Source organism: Vicugna pacos, chromosome X (assembly GCF_048564905.1).
Source record: "Vicugna pacos chromosome X, VicPac4, whole genome shotgun sequence".
Lineage (NCBI taxonomy): Eukaryota > Metazoa > Chordata > Mammalia > Artiodactyla > Camelidae > Vicugna > Vicugna pacos.
In genome coordinates this window covers 14475274-14501929 of record NC_133023.1, presented here as the reverse complement: position 1 = coordinate 14501929, position 26656 = coordinate 14475274, and the positions used below count along the sequence as shown (strand labels likewise).

The 26656-nt window shown below is 46.5% G+C and overlaps 1 protein-coding gene across 3 annotated transcripts in view; it reads left to right on the top strand.

Moving 5' to 3' along the window:
• The window catches only part of SH3KBP1 (SH3 domain containing kinase binding protein 1), a 299175-nt gene that overhangs the window by 229857 nt on the left and 42662 nt on the right, over positions 1-26656 (top strand). For all 3 annotated transcript variants that reach the window (XM_031673286.2, XM_006212983.4, XM_006212985.4), the window contains 4 exons: positions 7897-8004; positions 17216-17267; positions 19852-19932; positions 22605-22764. In XM_031673286.2, coding sequence (XP_031529146.1) covers positions 7897-8004; positions 17216-17267; positions 19852-19932; positions 22605-22764 — 401 coding nt within the window. The remainder of the gene's footprint in view (positions 1-7896; positions 8005-17215; positions 17268-19851; positions 19933-22604; positions 22765-26656) is intronic.

Here is a 26656-nt window from a genome sequence, read left to right as displayed (position 1 = left end):
GGAACTGAGATTTGGTTTCAGCTTTTTTCTCATTTCTTAGTGACATCTGGACTCAGAGGTTACTTCTGTAACATTTCCTAACCCATGTGCTCTGATTGGGTTATAGGAGTATAGGAGAGTGACACCCCACCCCCAGCTCTCCTGGGTGGATGCGAAGGGCCTTAGGTGGGTGGGACCCCCACTCTGGATTGATGGCCTCCAACAATGTTAGGCCTCCGGCCACCTGTCATCTAAACATTATCATTTTATGTGTGTGCTGTTACCTGGAAAAGATTGGGTGGCACTAACTTAAATGCATATATTTAACTTTTCCGTATAAAGATGGACTCTACTTTTTCTTCGGGAATTCTCCACCTTCCTTGGTAGAGAAAGGTATATATGACGAGTAAAGGAAACTCCAAGATAATTAAAAACCCTTGCATGTATCTTCATTTCAGAAATTCTTTCTCTAGGATTTCTTTTGGGAATTAGACCTTGAAATAGCTCAGACTTTTAAAGAAAGCTGAAAGTCCTATTACATCTAGCATAAAATAAATTCACTCTAATTAAAGACACACTCTTTTAAAGTGAGAATATCCCTTCTGGTTGCGGCCATGTTGGAGTACAGGATATTAGACTTACCCTCCTGCCATGGACAACTTTAAAATTGGACGAAATACATGAACCAGCTATTTTTAGACATTGGACAATGCAGAGCATTGAGAGAAGGGAGGTGTAAAGTGAGTTCCACGTAAACCCTGGCTTTTTGCCTGGGGGTCCTTTCTAAATTGCAGCACAGGGCACTGGAGCCCAAACAGAGAGCAGAAGGCTTGTTGGATAGAGGAAACAGGGATGGTACCTCAGGGCTGCTGAGGTGGATGGACTTTTTCAGGGTAGGGAATTGCAGAGGAGCAAGCTGTGCAAAGAGAGAGCTCCAGAAGTCTATATATAGGGCTCCCTGAAATCTTTGGCCAAATACTAAGCTGTGTATCAACAGGGCAAGACTCCACCAGGCCCGGCAGAAAATGAATCTGGGAGGCAGGGGGCGTGTGGGTGGGCTATGAGCTGAGTAGATATCCCAGAGGTCACCAGTGAATGGAGATGTTGGAGTTCTGGCCAAGCAGAATAGAAAAAGTTTGCTGAACACACTTGGCATCCAACTGAGAACCCAGAACAGTCAGCCATAACAATACCCTAGACCCATCCTAATGAAGCCTGAAACCAGGCTGTGACTGGGCAGGCTGATCTGCAAGTGACATGCCCACCTGAACGAAGCGCCACACTCTTGTAAGGAAGACAGCAAAATCCAGTCCCTCTGCAGCGTAGCATGCACGGTCACTGAGGATATACAGCCACACATTACCAGGTGTATGAAGAAGCAGGAGAACACGAGGTATGGTATGGGTAGCTTGTAGAAGACATGGCTTCATTTCTGAGCACAGTTTGCAAGCATCAGTACGTGTTTCAATTAATATGGACATGACCAAGAGGAAGCTTGATTACTGCTTTTTGTGTGTTACTCATCCAATTTTTTGTTACCAGCTATTCAACATGTAAAATGAAAAAGTCAGAAGTTAGTACAGCAGAGCCTGTAAGCTCTCGCCCAATACGGTCAGTAGATGATCTCTTTGAGGTCATGCCTTCCCAGTACCACAGAACAGTGAATGGCCACCTAAATCTCACCCTCACCCGCCCTGGGATGTGGATGTTTGCGCTGTGACATTTTGTTGAGTGGGTTCGTCCCTGGGACTGTCTCCTCGGCTCCCCTCATTAACTATGATCTTCCAGGCATTTCTTGTGACATTGCGATAGACTGTAGTTCTCGTTTTTCCTGTTACCTCATAAACCATGACATTGATGAGCCTGCTCTAGTAACTGACTTATGGGACATTGGAAATTCTGAGCAGAAATCCCAGCCGTGCAGAATAATTGCATCTCTTGGGGAGGTGTTAACAAGCAGAGGCAGAACTGAGTGCTCCTGGGCTCCGGGTTCCATGAAGCTTTCTCTCAGCAGCCCCCCTGAAGCTCCATGCAAAAGGCGTTCATTAGGAAATATTAAACAGCACTTTTCATACTGCTGGTGGGATGCTGAGGGTGTGAGACCCCCTCTGGGCACTCAGGGGCTCACTTGACAGCCACACTGAAGTCTTACAACACTCACTTTCTCCTCTAATACTGTTTCGGTCATCAGAGAAGGTCGTGAAAAACAGCCACGCTGGATAATTTTGGGGAAATTGGTACTAGGGAGTGTGGGGACAGCTAACCACCAGGAGAAGTGGCCAGGCAGAGTGCCTTTCTTTTTCATTTGGACCAGCAGGTGAAGCCATTTTCATCTGTCCATTTTTTTGTTTTGATGTGTTGATTTCTGAGCTATATATTCCTGTCCGAACTCAAATAGGGCACTTATGATGTCTGAGAAAATGTGGCCTCCCTTTTGAAGGTACTTTTAAGTTGTTACCACAAATATGAACAAATTAATAAATTCAGTACAGACCAACCAATAAACCTGGTTGTACAGGTGAAGCTTTCTTGGGTAGCTAATCTAGACCTGCCTCTTCCTCCTTCAACTTGACTTGACTTCTAATGTTTGAAAATTGAGAGAAGTAGATTAGCAGCCTGTGGGGAGATTGGGCCATCCATCACGTCACCCATTCAGCCAATATTTATTCATAACCCGTACTTGCCAGGCACTGTGCTAGGTGTTTGGTGGGTACAGAGGTATAAAAATAAGATTTCTTGTTTTCAAGGAGCTTACCATTTTTGAGAACCTTGCTACTCAAAGTGTGGACTAGCAGCATTGGCATCATCTGGGAGCCTGTTAGAAATGCTGACTCTCACATCAGCCCCGGACCTGTTGAATCTGAATCGGCATTTTCACAAGATCCCCAAGTGGATAGTATGCACATTAGCATTTGAGAAGCACTGATCTAAATCATTAATTCTCAGCCTGCACATTGGAAGGACCTAGGGACCTTTAAAAAGCACTGATTTCTTGGTCTCAACCCCCGGGAATTACAATTTTATTGGTATGGGGTATAGCCCCAAGTGATGTTAAATGCGCGGCCAGCTTTGAGAAACACTGGTCTAAGATGTTGCTTTGCACTCTTGACAGCATAGAGCCCAAGATGAGGTTGTAGCCAGGTTTTACAATTTACAAGCCAGGTGGCAAGTGTGTCTTTTCTAAAGACTGGAAGTGCCTAAATGAGAGGCAGACACGGCAGAGCTCACTGGGCCACATTCCCCAGGGCCCCTCTGGCAGGAGGAAGCAGACTAAGGCATGACATTGAGGTCTGGGCCAGGCCTCCCTCCTCAGACACACCCTGGGGCCTGAGCATCCCTCCCTGGGCCCTCCAAGTGAGTGAGCTGCTGCCCAAGGAAGGGGGGCGGTTCACAGGAGGATGGCGCTGAGTCACATGACAAATGCATATGTGCTTAATTAAGACGCTTCTCCAGCCTCATTACCCCTCGAGGTCTCTGGGCCCAGCCCCTAGTAATGACAACAACCACCACCAGCAGTTGTGTTGCTCTTCACACCTCGAACCTCTTTTCCTTTGAATCAAGAAACTAAGACCCAGAGTTTTTATTACCAGTGGACCACTTAAGTATCAGATGACCCAAGTTTGCTCGCTTCCTCCTCTCTCTGAGATATCTTGGCTAACCCAAGATAATGCAGAACATAGAGGTTGGAGTACAGTACACTTAAGGCTCTATTTATTCATTCCTTAAAAAGAAAGTTATCGTTTGTATTTTATAAGGGAAAATTCCATATTTTACTCTAACATCTGCCTGGTGATGAGGCAGAGAGAAACCATTTTGACCATTTAGAGGACTTGATCATAGAAGAGTGAACATTCTGTGTCAGAAATAGAATTCTTTCCATACTCTGTGACTCTTGATGAAGGTCAGGGTCTACTTTCAACTGCTTTCATGTGAATAGATCTTATTTCTAATTATCAGTGTTCTGGAAATTTTCTTCTACATGCTGATCTTTTACTCTTTCTCACTGCAGACTCCTGCCTCGTGTAAAGGGCATCCCCTCACCTGCCAATACTGCCATTTTCTCATCCTTACTAGAGTCTCAAAATCCACTAGGGTGGCCATCATCTTGGGTTATGCCTGTGGTCCTGATATAATTATTAATGGTGCCCCAGGTTTAGAAATAGATTATATGCTCACCCTAAAATCTTCCAGTATTTTGGCCACACTGCCTCTCTCCTTAGTGGTCAGCTGCGGCCTCATTGTCCTGCCTTCACTCCTTGCCATCCTCCTTGGAAACATCCACTGCACCTTGATGACATTCTGGTCTCATGAGTGGGTGCCATCTTGCCTCACCCCTCATGACACTCTTCAGTAGAGCTTGGCTGGGAGCCTCCGGGGAGCCAAGCGCATTGCCTTCACTCTAAGTGCCAATTCTTGAGTATTGTCTTCCATGACCCCAGCTTTCCACTCTACGTCTTCCCTTCTTTCACACTTGGTGATCCCGCCCTTGACCTTTCTCATGACCTGAATTCTTGCCCTCGTTCTCTTCTTCCAGGCCGCCTGATTTCTCTTGGTCCCACTTGTTTTTAATCCGACCCAGACTCCTGCCCGTGTTTCTGTGCTGTGTTGACTCACTGTGTCTGCCTCTCCCGCCGGGCTCTGAGCTTGGGAGCCCCATAAGGACATGATGATTTTCTTTTTCCCCCTGAATTCCTCTCCTCTCCTGCATGTTTTAGGTCCTCATTAAATACATTGAATTTGCTTCTCTTTTCCACTTCTGGAAGCAGAGCCCTCATGCAAATAATTCTCTCTTCATCACTGCCACCAAAAGCCTAGTTCTTTTGTCTGATTTGTTGAAGTGGACTTATTTTCACTTCTCATTTTGCTGTCAAAACTTTTCCTGTTTCCCTTAAATTAGCTTCTATTGCTAGGGGGAAAAAAGTCTCGGTTCTCTAAATCTCTATCTCACTCTGGGCATCTTGACCCTGCGGCTGTTTTCTGTCCTGCAGTGGACTCGCTTCTCACTTTTCTTGGTTTTCTAAGGCACACTGGCAGTCGTCTTTTTTGAATGTGTAACCTTATCCATGAGCCTCATATTTGTTCTTATACCAAGTAGAACAATTAGACATACTGTGTTCTGCCTTCATGCTTTGCCTCTCTTACCTCGAAGTACTCAATGATCAGTGCTATTAGTGTTTTCCTTAAAAAGCAGAATCTAGATGAGCCATCTGAGCTATTTGCCACTGATGGGAGGTATAACATAATGTCACATTCACTGTTTTCCCCTGTAGGCGTGCATAAGTTCTAAAGTTATTCTGGATATGCTTTTGCTTATTAAATTTTTCTTTATTGTTTTTCTCAAATACGAAGCAGAAGGCTTTATGACAGTGGTTCCTGGGTGACTGTTTGCATAAAGCTAATGGATTTGCACCATTTAGCAAGTTTGAAAGACAGCCTTTTAAAGAAATGTAGTGCTAAACAGTATTTGACTGCCTTTTCTGGACAGAATTCTATTATCTGATGGTCTGAAATGAATGTGGAGAGAAGTCCAGTCCTCACATAAGCCAATGGTTCACATGTGAAAAGATTTAAGATTATTTGAAACATTGTTAATGATTCTCTCTTCTTTGGTACCAGAGCTCATGGTTGATACCTGTTACCAAAAAAGAACGTTGGATATCGTGTATGTGCATGCATGCGCACGTGTGTGTTTCACACAAATCTCTAAGCTACCTGGAATTAGGGTCGTGTTCTTCTGCATGTTTAATGTTTGGTGCCTACAGAATGAACTTAAATATAGTTTGCATTTATTAGAGGTTTGTTGAATAACATATCGTGAAGTGCAAATTAACACAGTTCTGAGTGTTAGAGGAAAGAGAAAGCTTTCATTATAGTCATTTGCCTAAAGGTGACTTTCAAGTTGGGTTTTGAAGATGAGAAGGACTTGTCCAGAAAAAGAGAAGGAAAAAAAAACAATATGCCAGACATTTCTTCAGAAACAGAGGCTCTGGATTGAAAGACTTAATGTCTAAGGATTAGGAGTGAAGAAATTCCAACCCCTACTCTGTCCTAAGATTTTTCTGGTATCGTTGATGACATAACAGTTTCTCAGAGTTGGAAGAACCTCAGAAAGCATCAGATTCTGCCACCACCACCCTTGTTTGTGACTCCCTTCTTTAGGGACTGATGCTAGATTGTTTAGGGGCTGATATGACCTGGGCAGGACCTGATTAGTTACCTGGGCTTCTCATTGTCATTTTCCAAGAAAGATAAGCATTCTTTCATGTTGTTAGTCTTTTGAACCTTGTTTTGTTCTGAGTAGATCTGAACTTGATGCTTCAAGTGTCTTTGGTTTTTGGTGTTGGTTGGGACTAGAATTTATAGTCTTTGAGTGGGGGCCCCATTTCCCAAACCCACGTTCTCTCTAAAGGGTCAGTCTGTCCTTGTCACAGATACCACTAGGGAAGAGAAGGCGGCGAGTGTTTACTTCTCATGATTGACTTATGGAGAACCATCACAAGCTGAGGTAGATGGAGGCTGTCTTGTCCTGCAGGAATCCTAGTCTTGGACTACAGGAGAACACAGAACTCAGGGTTAGAAAGAGTCTTCATTGATTCAATGAATATTTATTATATTGGGCCTTGTGCGCTGGGCTGGGGGAATAAAGGTGAAAACTTCAGAAGTGTTTCTCATCTTGTTAGAATGGAGGCTCTCGTAAGGCACACGTGACTCACATAAGCCATGGTCCTCTGGGGACTTCTTGCCAGGCCCTAGGCCAGCTGCGCCCCTGCTGCTTGAGCCCTCCTGGCCCCTTCCCCAACCCCCTGGTCCTGTGGAGAACCCTGAGTGTGTCTCCATGGGCCCTGAGCAGGAATCTCCTTACTTTCTTGAGCATTTATTTTTAAAAGTCCTCGGTGTTTCTGGCATTTGGGGGAAAGCCTTTGCTCATTTTGGGCTTCAGCTGGAAGTTGTCAATCCTAGTCTGAGAATTGGGTTTTTACACAAGGACGTGTACTTGACAGTGGTGTGTATATTGTACACAGACCAGGAAGGCAGAAATGCCCAAGTGGGTAGGTTTATGGCAAGCCAGGTGAGTCTTGGATTGGGGCGGTAGGAGTGGCATTGGACCCAGAGGACGAACGCAAGAGATCTCATCAAACTAGAGCAAATCAGGCTTCCAACCAGTTGGATGTAGGGAAAAACAGAAGTAGTTCTGTGGCCTGAGGTTGAGTGCCTGGGAGGCTGTTAGGCTCAGGATGGAAACCTGCAAAGGCTGAGCCCTCGCTGTCTCCCTAACGCTTGGCAGAGAGTTGGTGCTCAGTACATGATTGACAAGTGGATGCACAGAATTGGGATTATTCAAAGGGAAACAGGTTTGATCTGGAAGAATGAATAGATGTATCCATTCATGTAGTGAGCAAACATGGAGTTCATTACAGTGGGGGAAGGGCTTTTCATGCTGACAACTGTGCCCCCTCAGCGCGGAAAGGAGGGAGTACATTAATGAGCTTGCGTAGGGTGTGATTTTTCTTACACTTGGCTGACTGTCACCAAGCCTTTCTTAATTCCGACAAGCTTTGTGACAGGCTAATCAAAGAGAACATTTGTGCATGTGATGTTTTCAAAACCACTTTTGCAGTTAATGAAATAATTTTATTTCGGTAAAATTAAAATGAAGAAAATACATACCCTCCTATCTTTAAAGAAAAAAAAAAAGGATCGTATTAATCCAGGGCCTCTAAACGCAGCACCGGGCTGAGTCCCAGCCAGCCGCTCTAGCACACTTAAGCTTTTGTTTTCCCATCCGACTTTGGGATCTGTGCTGATTTAGTGTTAGTAACCATCGTCACACTGATAGCAGCCTCAAGGAAAGGGCCTCCATTCTCTCTGTGGGGTGCTCTCCCTGTTTCTCACTCTCTGCTCTCTCCTGTTTCCTAGGACTGCATCGACGTCGGCTGGTGGGAAGGTGAGCTCAACGGCAGACGAGGAGTGTTCCCCGATAACTTCGTGAAGTTACTGCCACCCGACTTTGAAAAGGAGGGGAATGTAAGTCTTCGTGGCTTTGACTGCAGTGCACTGCACGCTGTCAGAATTGTGGCTTCCATGATAGGGCTTGGAATGTGGAGTGGGGACATTTACTGTCTAAAAGCCCCGGCATTTTATTTTGCTGGACCTGGGTTCTGAGCCCTTGACTGCCCTGTATCTGGTATGTGTGAACCACTCTGTTAACTTCCACAAGCCTCAGTTTCCTCATCGCTGAGCCTTATTCTAGAGTTGTGGCATGCATAAACAAGGTAATGTGTATAAAGCACTTGGCGCAGTACCTGGAACGTTTAAGCACCCAAAGAAATGGCAAGAATCACTGGGTGCTCCATTGGTAAGTGGATGGCCTGCATCCCACATAGCACCTCCTTGGGGATGGTGAAGTGGCCAGTATTGTGGAAGTGGCTGAGAAGCACACTGTTAAACAGAGGATGCAGAGTGAGGCCTGCTAATCTTCCTAACTCTCTGTGTGTGTGTGTGTGTGTGTGTGTGTGTGTGTGTATCTACACCTCTGATCTGTGCTTTCTCTTTTTTTTTGTGGGAACCCATTTTGCCATGCTGTGGTTGAAATGAGTCAGTCCATCTTTGTTTGCCTCACTCCAGGCGTATTGTGTCTCTGATGAACTGTTGAAAAGTGAGAAGCACTTTACATTCTAAGGGGGCAGCAAATTGGTCTTTTCCAAACTGTTCTGCACTTCAGGGCTCTTTGTTCAGGCTTTTGCATGAATTCTGCCCACCTTTCCCGGCCTGCATTCTCTCATGCCCTTTGGGGCTCTGTTACTGGACCATGAACCTGACCTTGACCCACCACCATTCCTGCGGAGCTGAGGCTTGGGAAAGGTAGCTACAGTACTGGTGGATCGGTTGCCAAGGATACTAAACAGCATTGCTGGTGTGTACACTGCTTGGATGAATGGATATGGTTGTTCAAGAAACTCAATGGTGTTGGTACCAACCAAGACTATGGCCTGTAGATCCTTAGATTGGTTTGAAGCTAGGGGCCACACCTCTGAGGCTTTTTGATAGCTTGCTTGCTTGTATTGTTTAACTAAAGGATGTTCTGTTCCACATCTGTTATTCTTTCTAGGAATTAAGTTTAGGTTCAGAGAATCTAGTGCTTTATAATATATATTTGTAGAGACAAGTGAGCACAGGATGACATAATCTTCATGTCACTTTGCATGTTTTGGCAGGATCAGCAGATCCCTGACAGTGATGTTTTATGTGTTTTCATTCATTCGCTTTGTACTTACTGGGTCCCTTCTTGGGGCTGGCCTCTGTGCGGGGGATGGGAAGTGAGGAGGACACACGGTGGCTGCCTTTGTGGGCTTAGATTGGGGCTGCAGGGGGTCACCCAGACTGCCCGTTTCACCCTTCTCCCCAGTCTCTGCGAACCTGGCTAAAGGTGTTCACATCCGAAGCATTTGGATGCCAAGTCCTTTCTAGTGACTCCCCTCCCTTTGGCCAAGGAGTCTTAGCAAGCACACCATCCTGCTAGACATTTGCCACCCACTTGCTGCTGATTGAGGTGGTGTGATTTTGAAGGCTAAGGTAAAATCTGGATTATTCTTTTAACACGTGGGCGATGGCTGTGTTGCCTACATTGTAGCACCCTGTCTTCAAGTCCCCGCTTGTGTTTTAGTGGGGCAATAAATTCACTCAAGTGAGAGAGACTCCATGGCACACTTTTCTGGAAGCTCTGCTCTGTTACGTAAGGTGTTACAGGAGGACTCCCGTGAGAGAGCGAAGTTGTCAGTGATGAGTAGGCTCGTCCTGGCCTGCTCGCTGAGGCGTGCACGCTCTTTGGGGCCCATGGGCATCTTTCCCACCCGAGACGGGCAGCCACTATCTCTTTGATAGGTCTTTTAACCCTGTTCCTAAGCAGCAGAAAACTCAATTTTAGGGAAACAATAGTTACAGCTGTCAAAGTAATACCTACAGCTGAGGAGTGATTGTATAATGTGACATTTAGCTTTTAGAAGATTCAGAGTATTACATCCTTTTCATCCCCTCTGGCCTGTAAAACCCACCAGCCGGCTTTGCATTGGTTGTTTTTTGAGCCTTTATTGCTGCACCCGGCATGTTGGTGACAGTGTGACTGGAGACGGGGGCTGTGGTGTGCTGAGGTGACTGTGTAAAGATGATTAGCGTCATTAACACAAATGCACTATGGGACTGGCAGCGTCTGCAACATTATTCTGCCATCGGTTTCAGCAGATGTCATCTTGTCTTGCCAGTGGCTGGGGTTGCAGTCATTCACCCAGAAAAGAGGACGATCTGTGATGATTAGGGTAGACAGCAGCAAGCAGCCTTTATTCAACAGCAGACCTCTTGAATCAGTAGCATCACCAAAGCATTCTGATGAGGCTGGCGTCTTTTCTGCTGGGGCACGGATTCCAGTGGTTACTGCGGGTCCTTCGGAACTCCTGGAGGTCTTTCTTTCCAAGGGCGCTCAGTGCGTTTCTTCTCACCAGGGCAGCAGAGGCTCTGCGGCTTTTCCTCAAGATGTTCCCAGAGAGTACCAGTCGGTCTCTTGGTGCAGATTTTAGAGCAATTATGTAAGCTATTTATGAGAGAACCTAGATTCAATGGCTGCCTGTTTATTTTGAGCCTTGACAATAAAATTGAATATCAGAATGGAAAGATTAAATATTCCGACAGCGCTGATGAGGCAACACGCATGCTCTGTCATGACTGAAGCAAAACGAGGACCTTGGACTCTGAACAGCAGAAACAATATCTTACTGTCATTAAAAAAATACAGAACAGGTATTCAGAAAGGTGATGTTTCTGAAAGATGGTATCTTAAGAAAGTCTCAGGATCCAGTTCTTTTAAGAGAAACTCTTCAGATCACCAGAATGCACTAGTATGCACTGATTTGGGGGGCTCTTCTGAGTTTGAGTTTGTATAGTGCCGAGAACTGGGGCATTGCTCAGGTTCCCAGAGGTGTTTGCCTAGTGAATGCTCTAGTGGAGGGTCTGCCTGTCAGCCTCAGGGACACAGAAACCTGCCCTCAAAGATTTCGAAGGATGCCTGTGACTGATGCCAGGTCCCATTTGCAAACTCACAGAGACTTACCAGGGAGCAGACTGCCAGTTTACTGATCGCAGTAAGAACTAAAGTGTCAGCCCATGTGGAGCGGTGGGTCTGCCTACCCTGGGCATTTGCTCCCTGCGGGCCTGATTCCTTAGAAGCCAGATGCTACAGGAAACTGCATTTATTTGGTGCTTTCTGGGAGAGCAAGGAATGAAAAGAAGAGGAGCTAATTGTTCTCACGAAGGGTATTGCAGGTAGAGCTAGGGGCCCCCCTCATGCACTGAGAGAAAGGGGAGCCAAGGGAACTGTATGTTGAGTTCAGCTAAGCCCAAATGATGTTTGCAAGAGTGCTGCCCCATGGCCTCCGCAACTCACCATTTTCCTCTATTTTCATGCCTGGTGGGACTCTTCCCGTCCATTGTCAATCTCCAGACACATCATGGTACAGTCAAGTAGGTTCCCCACAGTCTCTGTTACAATTGAGTGCCAACCTGAAGATTGCTCAGCAGGAGTTTTGTAGGTTCCAAACTTTTGCAGGAAAGGACGTCTCTTGCTTCTTTCCCATAATGGCTAATCCACTGTAGCTGAATTTTGTGGTTTAACTCTGACTGCATTCTCTTTACCAAGATCTTAGGAGGCCCCTGACCTTAGCCCCTATCATCTGACAATCCAGTTTATAAAACTGTCCTCAGCCAAAATTTTCTTTGTTCCTAGTTATGTCCTTCAGCCTTTTGAGAACCAGTATTCTTTCTAATTTCTGAAGATGCCCAATGAATTCTTTCCCTGTTTTCAGTCTTCCAAAAAGAAAGAAATATGTGCTTATAAGCAGCAGCATTATGAATAAAATTCACCTGCGACATTATTTGTCTGTACATTTAATTTTCTGGGTAATTTCACATGCAGAGATGGGGCTCGTCAAGACTTTGGTGTTGCCCATGTCTGACCAAATGGCGGAGCCCCCCGCTGAGTTGCCCTGAAGTGGCCCAGGTGGCTCTCCTTCTCGCTTCTCTGTTGGTATTTAGAGCCTGTGCTCTCCTGGTTGAGCCCCTCATTCAGTCTACTCTTGCCTGAAGTGCTTCTCTCTCATCACGCCATCTGAACTGTCATCTCTTTGAAGGCTGAGCCCGTGTCCCAGGTTTCTCCTTCATGGGGTCTAACAGTGTGTGTGTCTTAGTCAGTTCAGGCTAGTATAACAAAATGCCATAGACTAGATGGCTTATAAACAACAGAAATCTGTTTCTCACAGTCCTGGAGGCTAGGAAGTCCAAGATTTGGCATCTGGTGAGGACCCACTTCCTGATTCATAGATAGCTGTCTTCTTGCTGTGTCCTATGTGACAGAAGAGATGAGGGAGCTCTCTGGGGTCTCTTTCATAAGGGCACTAATCTCATTCACAAGGGCTCCATCCTCATGACCTACTCTCTTCCCAGAGGCCACCCATGGGGGATTAAGTTTCAACGTAAGAATTTTGTGTCCATTCAGTAGACAAACGTTCAGTCCTTAGCAGCATGCTTGATACCCTAGTTGGCACTCAGGAATCCCTTGTCATTTGGTCATTTAATGACAAGGTATAGTTTCTCTCCCTCCTCTCCCTCCCCTCCTACTTTCTGCTCCTTCCTGTAATAGTCTGAAAGAAGAGGAAGAGTCATGGGAGGGGCAAGAGGAAGCCAGATCCCTTGTCAGATTTCTCTTCCCAGACAAAGCGGGGCCCAGATCCATCATCCAGATGTGAGGTCTGGGCATGGAGTCAAGGCATCACTTTCAGGGTGGGGTAGATGGAGTGAAGGAGTGAGCTAAGGGGGTGAATTGAGAGTGTAGGGAAAAACCAAACACCAAAGCCTGGGTGGCTACCCAGTAGGCTGCAGTCTGGAGGGGCCTAGCCAAGAGGGAGACCATGGATGTAAGCCACCAGGCCAGAGGCTAAGGAGAGGAAGCTTGAGAGAGAGCCTACCAAGAGCAGGTTTTGTGGTAGCTCCTGGGGAATCTCATGGGCTGGGGACTCTGTAGGGTGCAGAGGAGCAAAGCCCCAGATGTACTCTTCAAAGGTCTTGTCAATCCACCCAGGGAAGGAGAGGAAAGGGCAGAGTGGAGGCCTCCATGTGTTGCTAGAGCCATGAGGGCCTTGGTCAGGAACTGTCCATTGGTGTCCACTCTCCAGCCTCACACAGAGACACCTCCAGAGAACTTAAATGCCTGGAGTAGGGCTTCCCAGGGCTCAAAATCAAGCTAAAATTTGCTTTGGGGAAACTTACCATAGTCCTCTAACAAAGCGCCTCCCCCCCCCCCGAAGGATACCCAGCCATTAGGAGTACTCTCCTCTGGTTATTTTCAGCAAATCACATGTCTGGGGCCAGAGATATGAAGGCAGATGGGCTTAAGAGGCCAAGTGGCAAATCAGAATTCCTGCCAGAGAGGACAGTTGAGCCAGTTGACAAGCTCCTTCATTTGGGACTGGCCAGACTTGCTGCACAAAGGGCAGGGTCACTTCTGAAATGCTTCAGCTGGAAGCACAACTTGCCTTCTTGCTGTCTTCACTCCAGAACATCCAGATCTATTTCCTTCCCAGTAATAATGGTACGAAATCTAATCTAGTTAACATAGCCTTTGAAGAATGGTGTTTGCTTCTCTGTCCAAGCCGGATCTACCCACAGGCAGATTCACACGCAGGCACACACAGGCCTGGGTGCTCTGCACCTGTGAGGACCGTGGAAGGCATTCTGCTCTCCCAGAAATCAGAAAATGTTGGCCCAGTGATTTTGTTATGAACATTTTTATGTTGACTCTTTTTTACTGAATTTCCAGTCTGGACACTGAGAGATGTGAGTCCTGGGCCCATTTTAGCAACCACCTAGCTGTTAACATGGCCCCTCTGGCCTCAGTTTTCTCAGCTTAAAGGGGACCCTTTGATCACTCAGAGCTGTAATGTCCTCTGTTCTTAGCATCAGTCTGTAAATGGAACAGGATGACGCCACCTGAGCTTGAAGCTAGAGTGTTTTATTTTCACTATGGAGGGAGGAGAATAAATAGAACAAGTGCCTCTAAAAAATTCATGACTTAAAATACTTGAGTGAGTTGAAAGGATGTTTCTGTCTGTGCACCTTCAGGAGCTGGTTAATGCTGGTTAACTCAATAGAGAAAATGTTGACCTACTGCTTAACCTGGAAAATTAATTACATGTTGTGTTTACGTCTTCTTATTTGAGAATCATGAACTCCCATGATGAATTTTTTTATTGCCACATTTTGCTATAGATTTCCCCAGTCTGCCTGCTTTGTCCTCACTGCCCTATCTTCCTGTGGCATTCAAAGGAAAAAAATCATTGTCAGCTCATGTGAATACTTTATGAATCATTTGCAGGGTGGGGGTGGTCTAGAGCTATAGGGAACCCTGGCCCCGATTTTTGTTCAGAATTATCTTGCAAGACATATCCTCTGGAAAACGTGGCATCATTTCTCATCCAAGGAGGCAGGAAGGCTAAATTTGATGGAACCAGAGGGTGAAATCAGTCAAGGGAAAAAAAAAAAAAACCAACAACTGGTAAACCTCCTCTGCTGCTAAGCAAAGCCGGCACCTGGCCAGCGTCGATCAAGCGTGGTGGATGCAAGACAGACAGCTGACAAACTGCTCCTTCCTTTCAAAATTGCCCCACCTGCCTCCGCAGCTGCCAGGCCTCCCAGCACAATGTCACACCTCTGCCTGACCCTGGTCTCCAAAGGCTGTCAGCACAGTGCTTCCCATCCCTTCTCTCTCGGTGCCCCTCCACGCTGCCGGTTGCATTTCATGTGTCTGCTACATGCCAAATCTGACACAACATTAAGGATTTTTTTTCTTTAAACAGTAATCTTGGAAAATATGATGACTTGTAATTGTCTTTTTTTATTTGAGGCCCTGTGGTTTGAGGCAAGGTCGCTGGGGGAACGGCCTCAGTAAGTGGAGGTTCATGGGAAATTGGTTAGAAAAGTGTTCCAACAACAGAGAGGAAGGAAGACATCCAGGGGGTGGGCATTGTTGAGGCTTGGCTGGGCAAAATCAGGCCATGGGGTGTTGGCAGTTTCACGCATAAGATATTACTCTGATCCTGAGGTAAAGAAGGGTTAATTGGCAGAGTTTCAACAATAACTTCATTAGGTAAACACACATCCGACCCCAGCCTAACTTATACAAAGACTGAGAAGGGAGGAATCAAAAGGAAGGATTGAGGGAGAGAGCTAGAAGGGACTGGCAGCAGGGGTAAGAGTGGTAAGATCTGTGAGCAGAACAGATCCATCTGGTGGGGGGGCCTGTTCCCATGTGGAGGGGCCCCTGGAGCATCCTTCTTTCTTTCCTTTTTATAATAAAGTTTATACGCATATAGAGAGTACAGAAAAATATAAGGAAACACACATGTATGCACTCATAATCCTACAAGAGATCAGCACTATAAATTTCTCTCTTCCCAGTCTTTTCCCCTTTCTGTATATATTGTAACATGGTTGAGCTCATACTGTAGCTGCAATTTGATACTTTTTTTTCCTTAGTGTTAACATACTACAGTTCCCTGTGCTTTTGTAAACTCTCTGTGGTTTATGACTGAGAGATAGTTTGTCTTGTGGACGCCATCTGGCAGGAAGGGACCCTTCGCAGTGGTTAAGAGCATGCCTGCGGGTCAGATAGCCCTGGGCTGGATTCTCAGCCCCCTGCCCCATTTAATGGTGGCCTGGGAAATGACTTCATCTCTCGAAGCCTCAATTATTTCATCTGCAAAATGGGCCTAATAATATCACTCCTTATAGAGTTGTCACGAGGACTGAACAAGGCAGTGCTTACTGATTTCCTCTGTTTGTGAAATCTCCTCCTCCTAAGAGGGAGGTAATATTATCTCCATTTTACAGTCGGGAAGATTCATCTAGGTGAGGTCACCTGCCCAGTGTCCACGGCTGAAAATGGAAAGAGCCACAATGTGTAATGACAGTCATGTCTTGAAGCCCCACCTCTTACCTACCATGCTGTAGTTTACTTGGGGTCACTTGGCCAAATCACCCAGCTAGTAAAGAGCAAAGCGGAGATGTCATCGAATGCGGAGCCTACATGCTGTGCTACTTCCTGAGAAGGTTCTTTGTGGGTCTCATATTCTCTGGGTCTTACTGCAAACCATTTCTTCCTGTGCCCTGGTATCAGGCACAGGGAGGCACTGGTAGGTGGGGCCGAGGATGACCGGGTGCTTTCTCTGGTCCCCACAGCAGTGTCACAGCAGTACATTCTCAGTGTGCAGAGGAGAGTCCATGGAGCTTTTTCAAAGTCACAAGTATATGATACCCAGAGAGGGTCTGAAGTGTCAGCAATGACATGGCTCGTATGCGCAAACCATCCCCGTTTCCATCTTTCCTTAATGATCTAGGTGATGAGATGATTCTCCCCTTGCCTTTGGCTCCCTTCTCCCCTGTCCAAGAATGGTGTCCAAGAATTGTGCCCTGGCTGGACTCTCAGCCCCAGGACGTTTGCCAAGTCCAGCTTGACTGTCTCCTTTCTACAGCCAATCCTGGGTGAGCAAGGAGATGCCATTGATTGCACTGCTGCCTTGTCACCTCCAGAGTGATAGGATGAGAGAGAAAAACAAATAGTGGCTGATATGCAAAGAAACTCCATTTTGTTCTCCAGGGTACAGCTGGTCTGTAGGGGACTTTGCAAGGGACCTACTAGCCTTGGGTTGAAAAGGGGCAGAAGGCTTCGTACCCTACCCAGGTGCAGGGGCCCCCCAGCCTGCATTTTGTTGCAGGTCCCACATCCAGAGCAGATCTAATTTAGAGCCATCCCAGCGACTCTTTCTGAATTGCTTGGTTATTCAGCAGATTAAATCTTAATTGCAAATGCGGCTTCAGTGTAGGAGTACCATTGTGCTTGCTGGTTTCAGGCCATTTTTTGCTGAGCCGTGCTTTTCCAGAAGGCTGTTACAAATTTAGAAAGGGGGAAATGGTATTTCATTTGTCCATCAGAGCTTTGTTTTGCAGCCTGAATTTATTTTAGTGTTTGTTTAAAGGTGCCAAAACCTGACATCCCTGGAGAGAGAATTGCTCAATTTTTTTGGAGAGCTTCTCTGGGCTGTCCAAACTACATCTAGAAAACACTGTCTGTGGTCCTTATGTGAGCGGCCAGGCTTGCCAACAGTCTCATGTAGTATCACTTTGATTAATTTTTCAGAGACCCAAGAAGCCACCTCCTCCATCCGCTCCAGTCATCAAGCAAGGGGCAGGTAATATACCTTTCAGTTCTGTCAACACGATGTTTGTCTTTCTCTCTGTGTCTATTTATAGCATCCTTGGTAGAACTCAGGAGTCTTAGAGTCACATGCCACAGATGACCAGATTGGAAAGTAAGGATTTGGTCTCAGCAAGCAGGTTTTAAATATACTACTGTCTTCCCTAAAAAATAAACATATCATTAAAATGTATCCCAGATATACAGGGGTAAAAATCTGGCCTCCCAAAGACTTTGTGTTTGAGTAAACCAGTTTTGTTTGCTTTGTTTTTCTTTTTTTAATAAACCACTTTTGAGGAGAGAAGAACGAATTGTCTCCTTTGCCTGTGCCTGCCGGTGGAGGGTCAGCCTAAGGGGAGCTGCCTCCCACAGTCACAGCGGCACTGTGCACGGAGAGCTGTGCTCAATTTTCAGTTTCTGTCCCGTGTGGTTAACCAAAATTTGTACTTACTTTGCTTACCCCAGACCCCCCCAAAAATGTTTTTCTAGCAATACTTTCCCTCATGATTCTTTTCTAATCTGGAAAGGAGTCCAGTTAATTCACTTTTTCTGTGTGGTTCAAATGTCAAGGTTGAATAATAGAGGAAGACTTGATGTTGTTGGATACTTGGTAATCCTTTGCACCCTGGACTCTCAGGCATAAAGATCAGTATTTGTAGTTCCCAATAGAGCTCCTCTTTATAAGTGTTAAAAACTAATTATAGGGAGAAATTCCTTCATGAATAACTAGTTAAGTGGCATTTTCAAAAATTAACAACTAAAACTGAAGAAGACTGGGGGTATTTTTAGTTCTGTATGTTCATAATTATATTTCTATAGCATTTAAAGTATGAATACATTTCAGGATTGGTTTATTCAACAGATTTATTAGGAATGATTTTTTTTGCATTCTTTTGGCCCACGAAGTTAGGGGAAAAAGTCAGCTGGACCCCACATTCCTTTCCCATTCCCTTCAGCGGAGTTGAGCATTACAGAGATTAAGCCCTGAAAAGGGATGTTAATTACATCTCCTGCTCAGCCCCCGCCCTCGTTTGTGTCGAGCAGTTTAATTTTGCCACCTAGTGGTTCTGGCTGGATAAATATGTCATTGTGCTGAAATGAAAGCAGACTATTGATCTGCTTTTTTCTGAAGACCCTGTTCCCTTGAAGCCTTGGTGACATGTTAGAGACCAAGGAGATGAGTTAAGTGGTCCACACTCAAGTAGCCTAGAACGTGACTAGGGTTGGATTCTTCATGGTAGGAAGACTGTTCATTTCACCTGTGTCTATAGGAGTGATACTGAACTTCTTCTCATCAGGAGACTAGATTGTAGCATGGTAGGCAAATTCTTATCCTTTTGAAACAGTTTTACCAAAGGTTATTCTGGATCTCTGTAGGGCAAAGCAAGATGGTATTTAACCTTCCTAGATTACTGCTCGCTTGCTCATTTATCCTGCTGCGTGATCTTGGGAACTACTTTGTGGTAGGGAGATAAATACACTCATTTCCCCTGTCATCACCTTTCCTCAAGTTTGATTATTTGGCCCAAAACAATTAGATATGGAATTGACAGAAATCACATACAGTGTTTAATTTATAGTCAGTCATTAAGGAGATTTAGGTAAAGTGTGTTCAGGGGAGTTTATTTTAAGTTTTTTTGCTTCTGATAATATGTAATTAAGAGTACCACGCATCCATCCATAGGTTTGATCATGTAAGGAGTTTGTCAAGCACTCACCCAAGTCCATAAATCAGGGGAACACTTGTGATGGGTTTCATGCTTTATCTATTTTCCAAGTGCTCTACCGTGCCTGAGGCCACTGACACTGATGAAGACCCCACTTGAGGGAGCAGCTACAGTCCATGTGCATAAAAAGGAGGTGTTAATTGGTACATATGGGAAAATGTAATACTTGAGGGATTCAGACGCAGACTGAAAAGACCTAGGGAAAACCACCGTATCTTCTCTGCACATCCCTCCACTTAAAAATATGTTTAAGTGGTACAAACTGCCAGCTGTAAAATAAATAAGTCACAGGGATGTAATGTACAGCACTAGGAATATACCCAGTGATATTTTAATAACTTTTTATGCTATGTAATGTGTAAAAATATTGAATCACTATGCTGTACACCTGAAACTAATACAATATTGTAAGTCAACTATAATCCAGTTTTAAAAAATACATGTTCTGGTTAATTTTGCTGCGTAACAAACCAGTCCAAATTTGGTAGTGTGAAAAAGCAATCTTCTTATGCCCATGGATTTGCTTATTTATATACATTCCCCACCCACACCAAGTGATTTCCTGTGACTACTTTGATGCCTAAGAAAGTCAGATTTAAATACCAAGAAATATTAGTGGTTTTCTTATAAATAAAGGACGTATAGGCAAGCAACTTAATGACATATGCCAGCAATGGCTTCTGCTCTGTTTCTAAGCAGCTTGTGTTTGCCAGATAACACTAGCACTCAGCTTAGGAAAAAAAAAAAACTATTGACTTTGCTATACCTGATAAATATTTAAAATGCTAGTGTGTCTAATAAATGGATGGGAGGAACACTTCCTAATGGTTGTTATCCTTCCCCCCGCCCCAGGTACCACTGAAAGAAAACATGAAATTAAAAAGATACCTCCTGAAAGACCAGAAACGCTTCCAAACAGAACAGAAGAGAAAGGTATGAAATCAAGTCTTTGCTGACACTTACAGAACAGCAGGAGACAAAGCTGTCTGTTACAGGGCTCATCCGGATTACCCACAGAATTTGCTTTTTCTTTGGAATATGAAGATTATGGTTTTGTTTTGATTGCTTTTTAATTTCCTTTTTCCAAGGCAATAAGAGAGAGAGTTATGTGGTGCTTCTTTGGGCCAGAATTTCTCATCAAATGAAAAACAACCAGCCCAGTCACAAAACACCTTGGGGCCCTTCCATCCCAATCTTCCTGCATCATTGTCGTCCCCACACCAGCAGCATCCCAAAGTCGGGATGCCAGCTGTAAGTTCCTAGAGGGCCCGGATGTATCTGCTGTGGTTTCCATCCGGCTTGGTGCCCCAGGTGCTCATTAACTGGTGATGGGTGGATGTGGCTTAGAGAAATTCCCATCCAGACAAATGAAAACGGTCAGTCTCCACTGGGCCTTGGACTCTGGCTACTATATTACAGAGACTTGTCCTCGGTCAGGAATGTTGAGGGAGGGGTGGCATGGCAAAACTGGGAGAAGCAGCCCAGTGCCCACAGTTCCCTTAAGGGGTCAAAGATGTCATCTTCAGGGAAGTACTTTAACCTGTATCACACAGTCAGTTTTATGAATGTGTTTGACTCCCACGGTCTGAGTGTTCCTCCCAAAGAAATCTGTGTGCTGTGAGAGGACTTGTTTTATTAGGTGTCTAAGGTTTGATTGATCACACTTTTTATGGGAAAACTGTGATGTTATTATTATGAACAGGAGGCAGAGCAAATTCCATTTTAAAAAGCAGTTATTTGTGAATCACAAGAGAAATGCTGAATTAATTAATGAAATTCTTTGGAGGTGCTCCTAGGTGGCCTCATGAAATTTTAGTGTGAAATTTAATATTTTATATCAGCCTGCCAAAAGTTTGACCAACATGGTGAGTTCTTAAGAAATTGTACTTCTGTCTCTCACAGTGAACAGTTAAACCTTGAGTTGTGGCACCTCATTGTCAAGGCCAGGTCTATGTCACAGACCACTGAGAAAAGAGCTCTAAGTGTGTACCATACAAATAGTTCTTTGGTAAAAGTATGCGTCATGACATAACCAAACAGTGCCCGTGTCCTCACAGAGGACACCTGGCTGGTTTTTGGCTCCCAGCCAGGCTCTGTGCTGAGGACACTGCCTGCTCTGCTCCATGCTGACTAGCATATGGACTCAGCTTACGTGTGAACAACCATCCCAGTTGGCTGGCCAAGTGGCTGCACGCTTCTGATTCTTTCCCCTCCCGTGATGCCTTGTTCTGCGCCACAGTGGGTCAGGAAGGCAGAAGCCTGGGCAAAAGCACCAGGGAAACCAGTGAACACACCCCACCTTAAGAATTGGCCTCCCTAGTAGGTGGGCACGAACCTGCTCTCCCGTTCATTCTGCCAGCTGCTAGAGCTCCCGTCCCGTGCCAGCTGTAGGAATCTCCCCTTCTTTGTATTTCAGCCGGGCCCTTCCTCCTCTGGCCCCTTCTCTGGTCCCTGTGGACCAGTAGAAGACTTCTCAGCGTTCCTGGATGGAGCACCTTCCCCTGCTGGAAGATTGTGGGGGAGGAACACAGTGATATCTGTATAATTCCTGATAGACTTCTTGAAGCTTTGCCAATCGGCCTGGTCACCCAGACAACATGAGTTTGTGTTTGCAAGGAAAATGTGTTCAGAGTCCCACTTTCCCAGTGAACACAGGAAAGCTGCCTGTCTTGCAATAGGTGACTCTCTGAAGTTCTGTCCTTAGAAAGAAGCACGTGGATCTGTGCTTTTTATACCACATGCAGAGCAAGGCTAATTGGGGACAGAAACCATGAAGCTGCCACCAAATGCTGCCCAGTTTGGCCACCAGATCTGGCTTTAACTTCATTCAAATAGCTCTTACTCCAAAAACACTTGGAAACCAAATACCTGTGAATTTCCAGTTTACCTTCCAAGGTTAAACTGTGCACAGAAGACTCCAGAACTAGTTGTTATTCCCTGAAATGCTCCCGCTCTTGTGAAGCTAATGGTGCTCTACTCAGGCCGACCTGGGACAAGTCAGGCCTCTTTCCTCCCTACACCCAGCAGGTCCCAAGGGTCACTGACCAAACCCATCAGCCATGGATGGAGCGCTTGCTCTGTGCTGGGCACCACGCAGGTTCTAGGGAAATGACCAAACGTGGGCCCTACTCTTGGGGGCTACAGCCTGCAGACCATGCCAAGCATGCAGATGCCCAGAAAGTCCTCAAGTGGAGCCTGGTTATAAAGAGCTGTCCTTTGCGGCTCAGGAGAAGAAGTAGGGAAGTCCACCTCTGAGGGTGGCTCCAGCTGTTGAGAAGGGAGCATGACAGTGTCATGTTTCAGCCAGGCCTGGTGAGTAGGCCTGATGAAGTGTGAGTAGGAGTTTTCCAAGGTTGGCCAGTGGCCGGAAGGGCCCTCAGGCAGAGGGACCAGCCTGAACACGGGCGCACAGTGGGCTGCGGCTCCGTAGGGCTTCCTAACCTGACAGAGAAGAGATGACGCTCTTCACCGCCCATCCTCACCCTGGCAGGTGGCATCAGAGTTTGTTTTTTTTTAAGCGGGGAACAAGCAGTCTTCACTGTGGTACTGTCACTTACACTAGATCTACCTGTCTTCTTTATGCTTCTTTGAACAATGACTTAAAGAAAGACCAGAGAGAGAGCCAAAACTGGATTTGCAGAAGCCTTCTGTTCCTGCCATCCCGCCCAAAAAGCCGCGGCCACCCAAGACCAACTCTCTCAGCAGACCAGGGGCGCTGCCCCCAAGGCGGCCAGAACGACCAGTGGGTCCCCTGACCCACACCAGGTACTGCTCCGCTCTTGATGCTGAGGGCAGGGGTGGGGTGAGGCAGGGCAGCGGTGGGACACAGGACTCCAGCCACCTGGGGCCTTGTTCCTGTGCTCAGGCAAAAGTGGGCGCGAGGCTGGGAGGTGCAGCGTGGGTTTCAGGATTAGCAGATGAGAAGCCAGGTCCCAGCACCTAGGCCCTTCTCACCCATGCGGATTTCCCCCGTGTTTCCTTAGAGCAAGGCCAGCTGCCATTCAGACTGGAAGTGCAGAGGGCATGCCCGCCTGCATCCCTGGATGTCCTGCTGGTCTCGGGTTTGTGCGTCTCACTGGCAGCTCTGTCCCCTGACCCTCTCCCTACTGTAGGGTGCCTCCCTCCATACTCCCAGGCTCCCCTGGCCCTGCCTGCACAGCCCTGTGTGAAATCCAGAGCCCATCTGGCAAATATCATCTTATCATGGCTCTGAACTATGAGACCCTCAACAGCCAGGGGCATGCTTTGTACAGGCACGAGTGCCGAGATGGGCCTGACAAAAACTCAAATTCTTTCACTAGCTTGCTGGACACATGCATTAGTAATGGACTCAGACATTGTGCCTTCCAGAACTGAGATGCATATCACAAAGTGTTGCCTTCTCTCGACAAGTCCATTGCTAGAACTTTCTACATTACATGTATATTATATGAGTTGATGTAATATATACCAGAGCAAGGTGATGGTCTAGAGGTCTTTACATGGACCTGTCAACACACACTCACCGGATTTTTGTTCTCTTGAGCTAAGTCTGCATGGTGAGAATTTCTTGGGGCTTCAATGCCCTCATTGTTGGAGTCAGGCAGGCTTCCGGGCTCCCGTCTCACCCCACCTCATAGGAGGAGGGAGAGTCTCAGCCGTCCTGCCACCTGACCTCACCTCCCCCATCTGTAGGCTGAGGATGATCATGGAATGTGTCTGAAAGGATGGGAAGGATATAATTCCCAAGTAGGTAGCCCCATACTTGCAAATCAACTTTACTTTTATTGTCATTTGTATTATTGTGAATCAAACTGGGTATACTGGAGTAAAACAAAAATAGCTCATTTACTTCTCAGAAAAAAAATTTCAGTCGTGGTAAAGTACAGGGTAAAATTTATCATCATAACCATTCGTAAGTTTACAGTTCAGTGACTTGAAATACGTTCACACTGTTGTGCCCCTATCACCGCCGTCCATCCACAGAACTCTTCATTTGGCAAAACAAGAACTCTGCATCGCTTAAGCAGTAACTCCCTCTTCCCCCTTCTCTCAGCCCCTGGCAACCACCCTTCTGCTTTCTGTCTCTAGGAAGTTGACTGCTCTCCATGCCTCATGTCAGTGCAGTCATATACTATTTGTGACTGGCTTATTTCACTTAGCCTGATGTCCCCAAGGTTCGTCCATGTCAGAGCATGATTCTTTTCCTCTTAATACTAACTACTACTCCAACAACACCCCCCTACCCAAATCTAGCAGCAGGCAGTCGTGTGAGTGGTTGTGAGATGTTCGAATCTCAGCCAGCCGTGCTGGACGCACATGAGCCTGCGTGCGGAAGGCCGACTGCCCAGCCGAGCACACAGCCGCCGTCATCTCAGATGTGTGGGAGCCCACTGGAGGAGCGGCTGGCTTACCTGGGTCGTTCTGCAGATATCTCCCCAGGTCCAATCTAATGACAGCCCCCAGGGACACTGATGGGACCAAGGCCACTGTTGAGTTGGTTGGGCCCCTACAGGTTGTGGCTTCTGCTGCTGACTGGCATGTGCACGATGGGGCCACTTGATAGCCCAAGTGACATTAGCAGGGGCCACCCCAGTAGCATAGTTGGCCCAGAAGCTCTCTAGAAGGAAAAGGTTATACCAACCTAGGTGCTTCAGAAGAAAATACGAGCTCTGCACGCAGGGAGAACGGAGCAGCAGAGGGCGCGCGTCACCTGGTGGCGGGTGAAAGGAGCACTGAAGCCACGCTCAGCCAAATGCTTATAGTCTTCAGGGGGCCGCAGTCACGTCGGTGAAGTCAACAACAATTTCCAGAATATTCCTGCTGCTCTCTCTAATGATCTGATCTGAAGAGAAGTGCAATTCCAATGGCTTCTTCACCTTCGAAGGTTACTCTCAACTGTCTCGTTATGAGATAGGTGCAGGCTTTGCGAGCCATCGATTAACCCTGCACGGACGCAGGGAGCGAATGGTAACGGCCGACCCTCTGAGTTCACAGAGGCCCCGTTTACCTCCCGCCTCTGCCTAGCTCTTCCCTGCCTCCGGCTCACCCAACATCCAGTTGTCGATTAGAAGTCCGAGCCACCGAGAAAGATGCACAGGAAATGTTCATACAGAAGCCAGTGGGAAGCGTAGCTATTCTTCACATTGTGTGTGACATCTGAGCAGCCTGGGAGAGGCCCTCGACCTCCCACTCTGCCTGCGGCTGCCCCACCCCCAAGGCACTGGTTTACAGAAAGGAGAGAGCAGAGGAAAGCCCCACGCTTCCTTCCTGACGATCCTACAAAGTGGCAGACCTGGGCAAGGCTGGGAGCGCTTGGGAAGCAGCGACCTTCTCTGGCCATTTGCTCAGCCAGGTGAAAGGAGGACAGTGCTCGCTCCAACTCAGTGGTTCTCCAACCTGCGCGTGCATCAGAGTCACCCGGAGAATTTGTTCGTGCACCTTGCTGGGCCCCGCCCCCAGGGCTGCTGATTCAGTTGCTCTAGGATTTACATCTCTAATAAGCTTTCAGGTGATGGCGCAACGGCTGGCCTCCATCCATGTCGTGGGAACCCCGGGTCTAGATTCTCCTAGGTTTGCAATAGTGCCTCCCTCCTTCCCTGGCTGCCTCTTGTGCACCTGTTCATGCTCCCCGACTTCAGAGCCCAGTTAGCATGCCCCTCTTCCAGAAGCCTTTTCTTACCACTCACGATTGCTCTCTCCTCCGAATGCCTGACACCCCATGTTTAGCCTGGTGCAGGGCCCCAGGCTTTGCCACTTGGGATGCTCACACCCCCGGACTCCTTTACCAGATTTAAAGCAGATCAGGAGTGTGTTTTGTCATCTCCACATGCTTTATGGGGTTGAGCATATGGTAGTGGCTCATTTAATACACTTGTTGAATGCCATGGTTCCTCAAAGGCGGGGAGTTGTCAGGGCTTACATTTTGTTCACTTTTGCTCTCCTGTCATCCTTCCCAGCCCCTGTACAAGCTCTGTAGCGTGTGTGTCTTATGTTCTAAGTCACCTAGTGTGCCATAGATTTCAACATGAAACAACTTAAGATCAAAGAAAGACTTACTGTTTCTTAGTATCTCGTGCCCTTCATAATTTTTGCTAAGCAGTTATGTTGAACAACCAACCCATATATTGGTTTATGAACTTGTTTCATTCTGTCAAATTAGTTGAGGTAGGAATGTTAACGTCGGTCACACAGTTTTGTGTCACTGGTGCCCTGGAGAAGGGGTATTGTCTGCTGTGCCAACCCAAATCGTCACCAGGATTTACCTGACCGGATGGGTAGATGGACGGATGGTCGAACACATGGACACACAGTCACTGTTTGCTATTCTTGTTGGGAACAAGGCATTGCCGCTCCAGCTGCAGTGTCTGGGCTCAAGCTTCCTCTCGCCAGCCAGAAAGCTCGCTGCCAAATGTGGCTTCCAGAAGAGATCCATTTCTTTCTATTTAAACAGGAGCTAGCATCTTTTAGAAAAAGGGATACAGAAGTTTAGGAAGAGAGGAGTCATTTTTAGATGAGTTTATTTAACAAAAATGGATTGAGGGAGTACTGTGTACCAGGCACTGTTCTGGATCTTAGTAACGGTGGGGCTCAGTCACTACAGATCACAGTCTTCAGGAATTGCGCTCATGTCTACGGGCACTAGACCACCAGTGTGATTTTGTGTCCATCTCAGCAA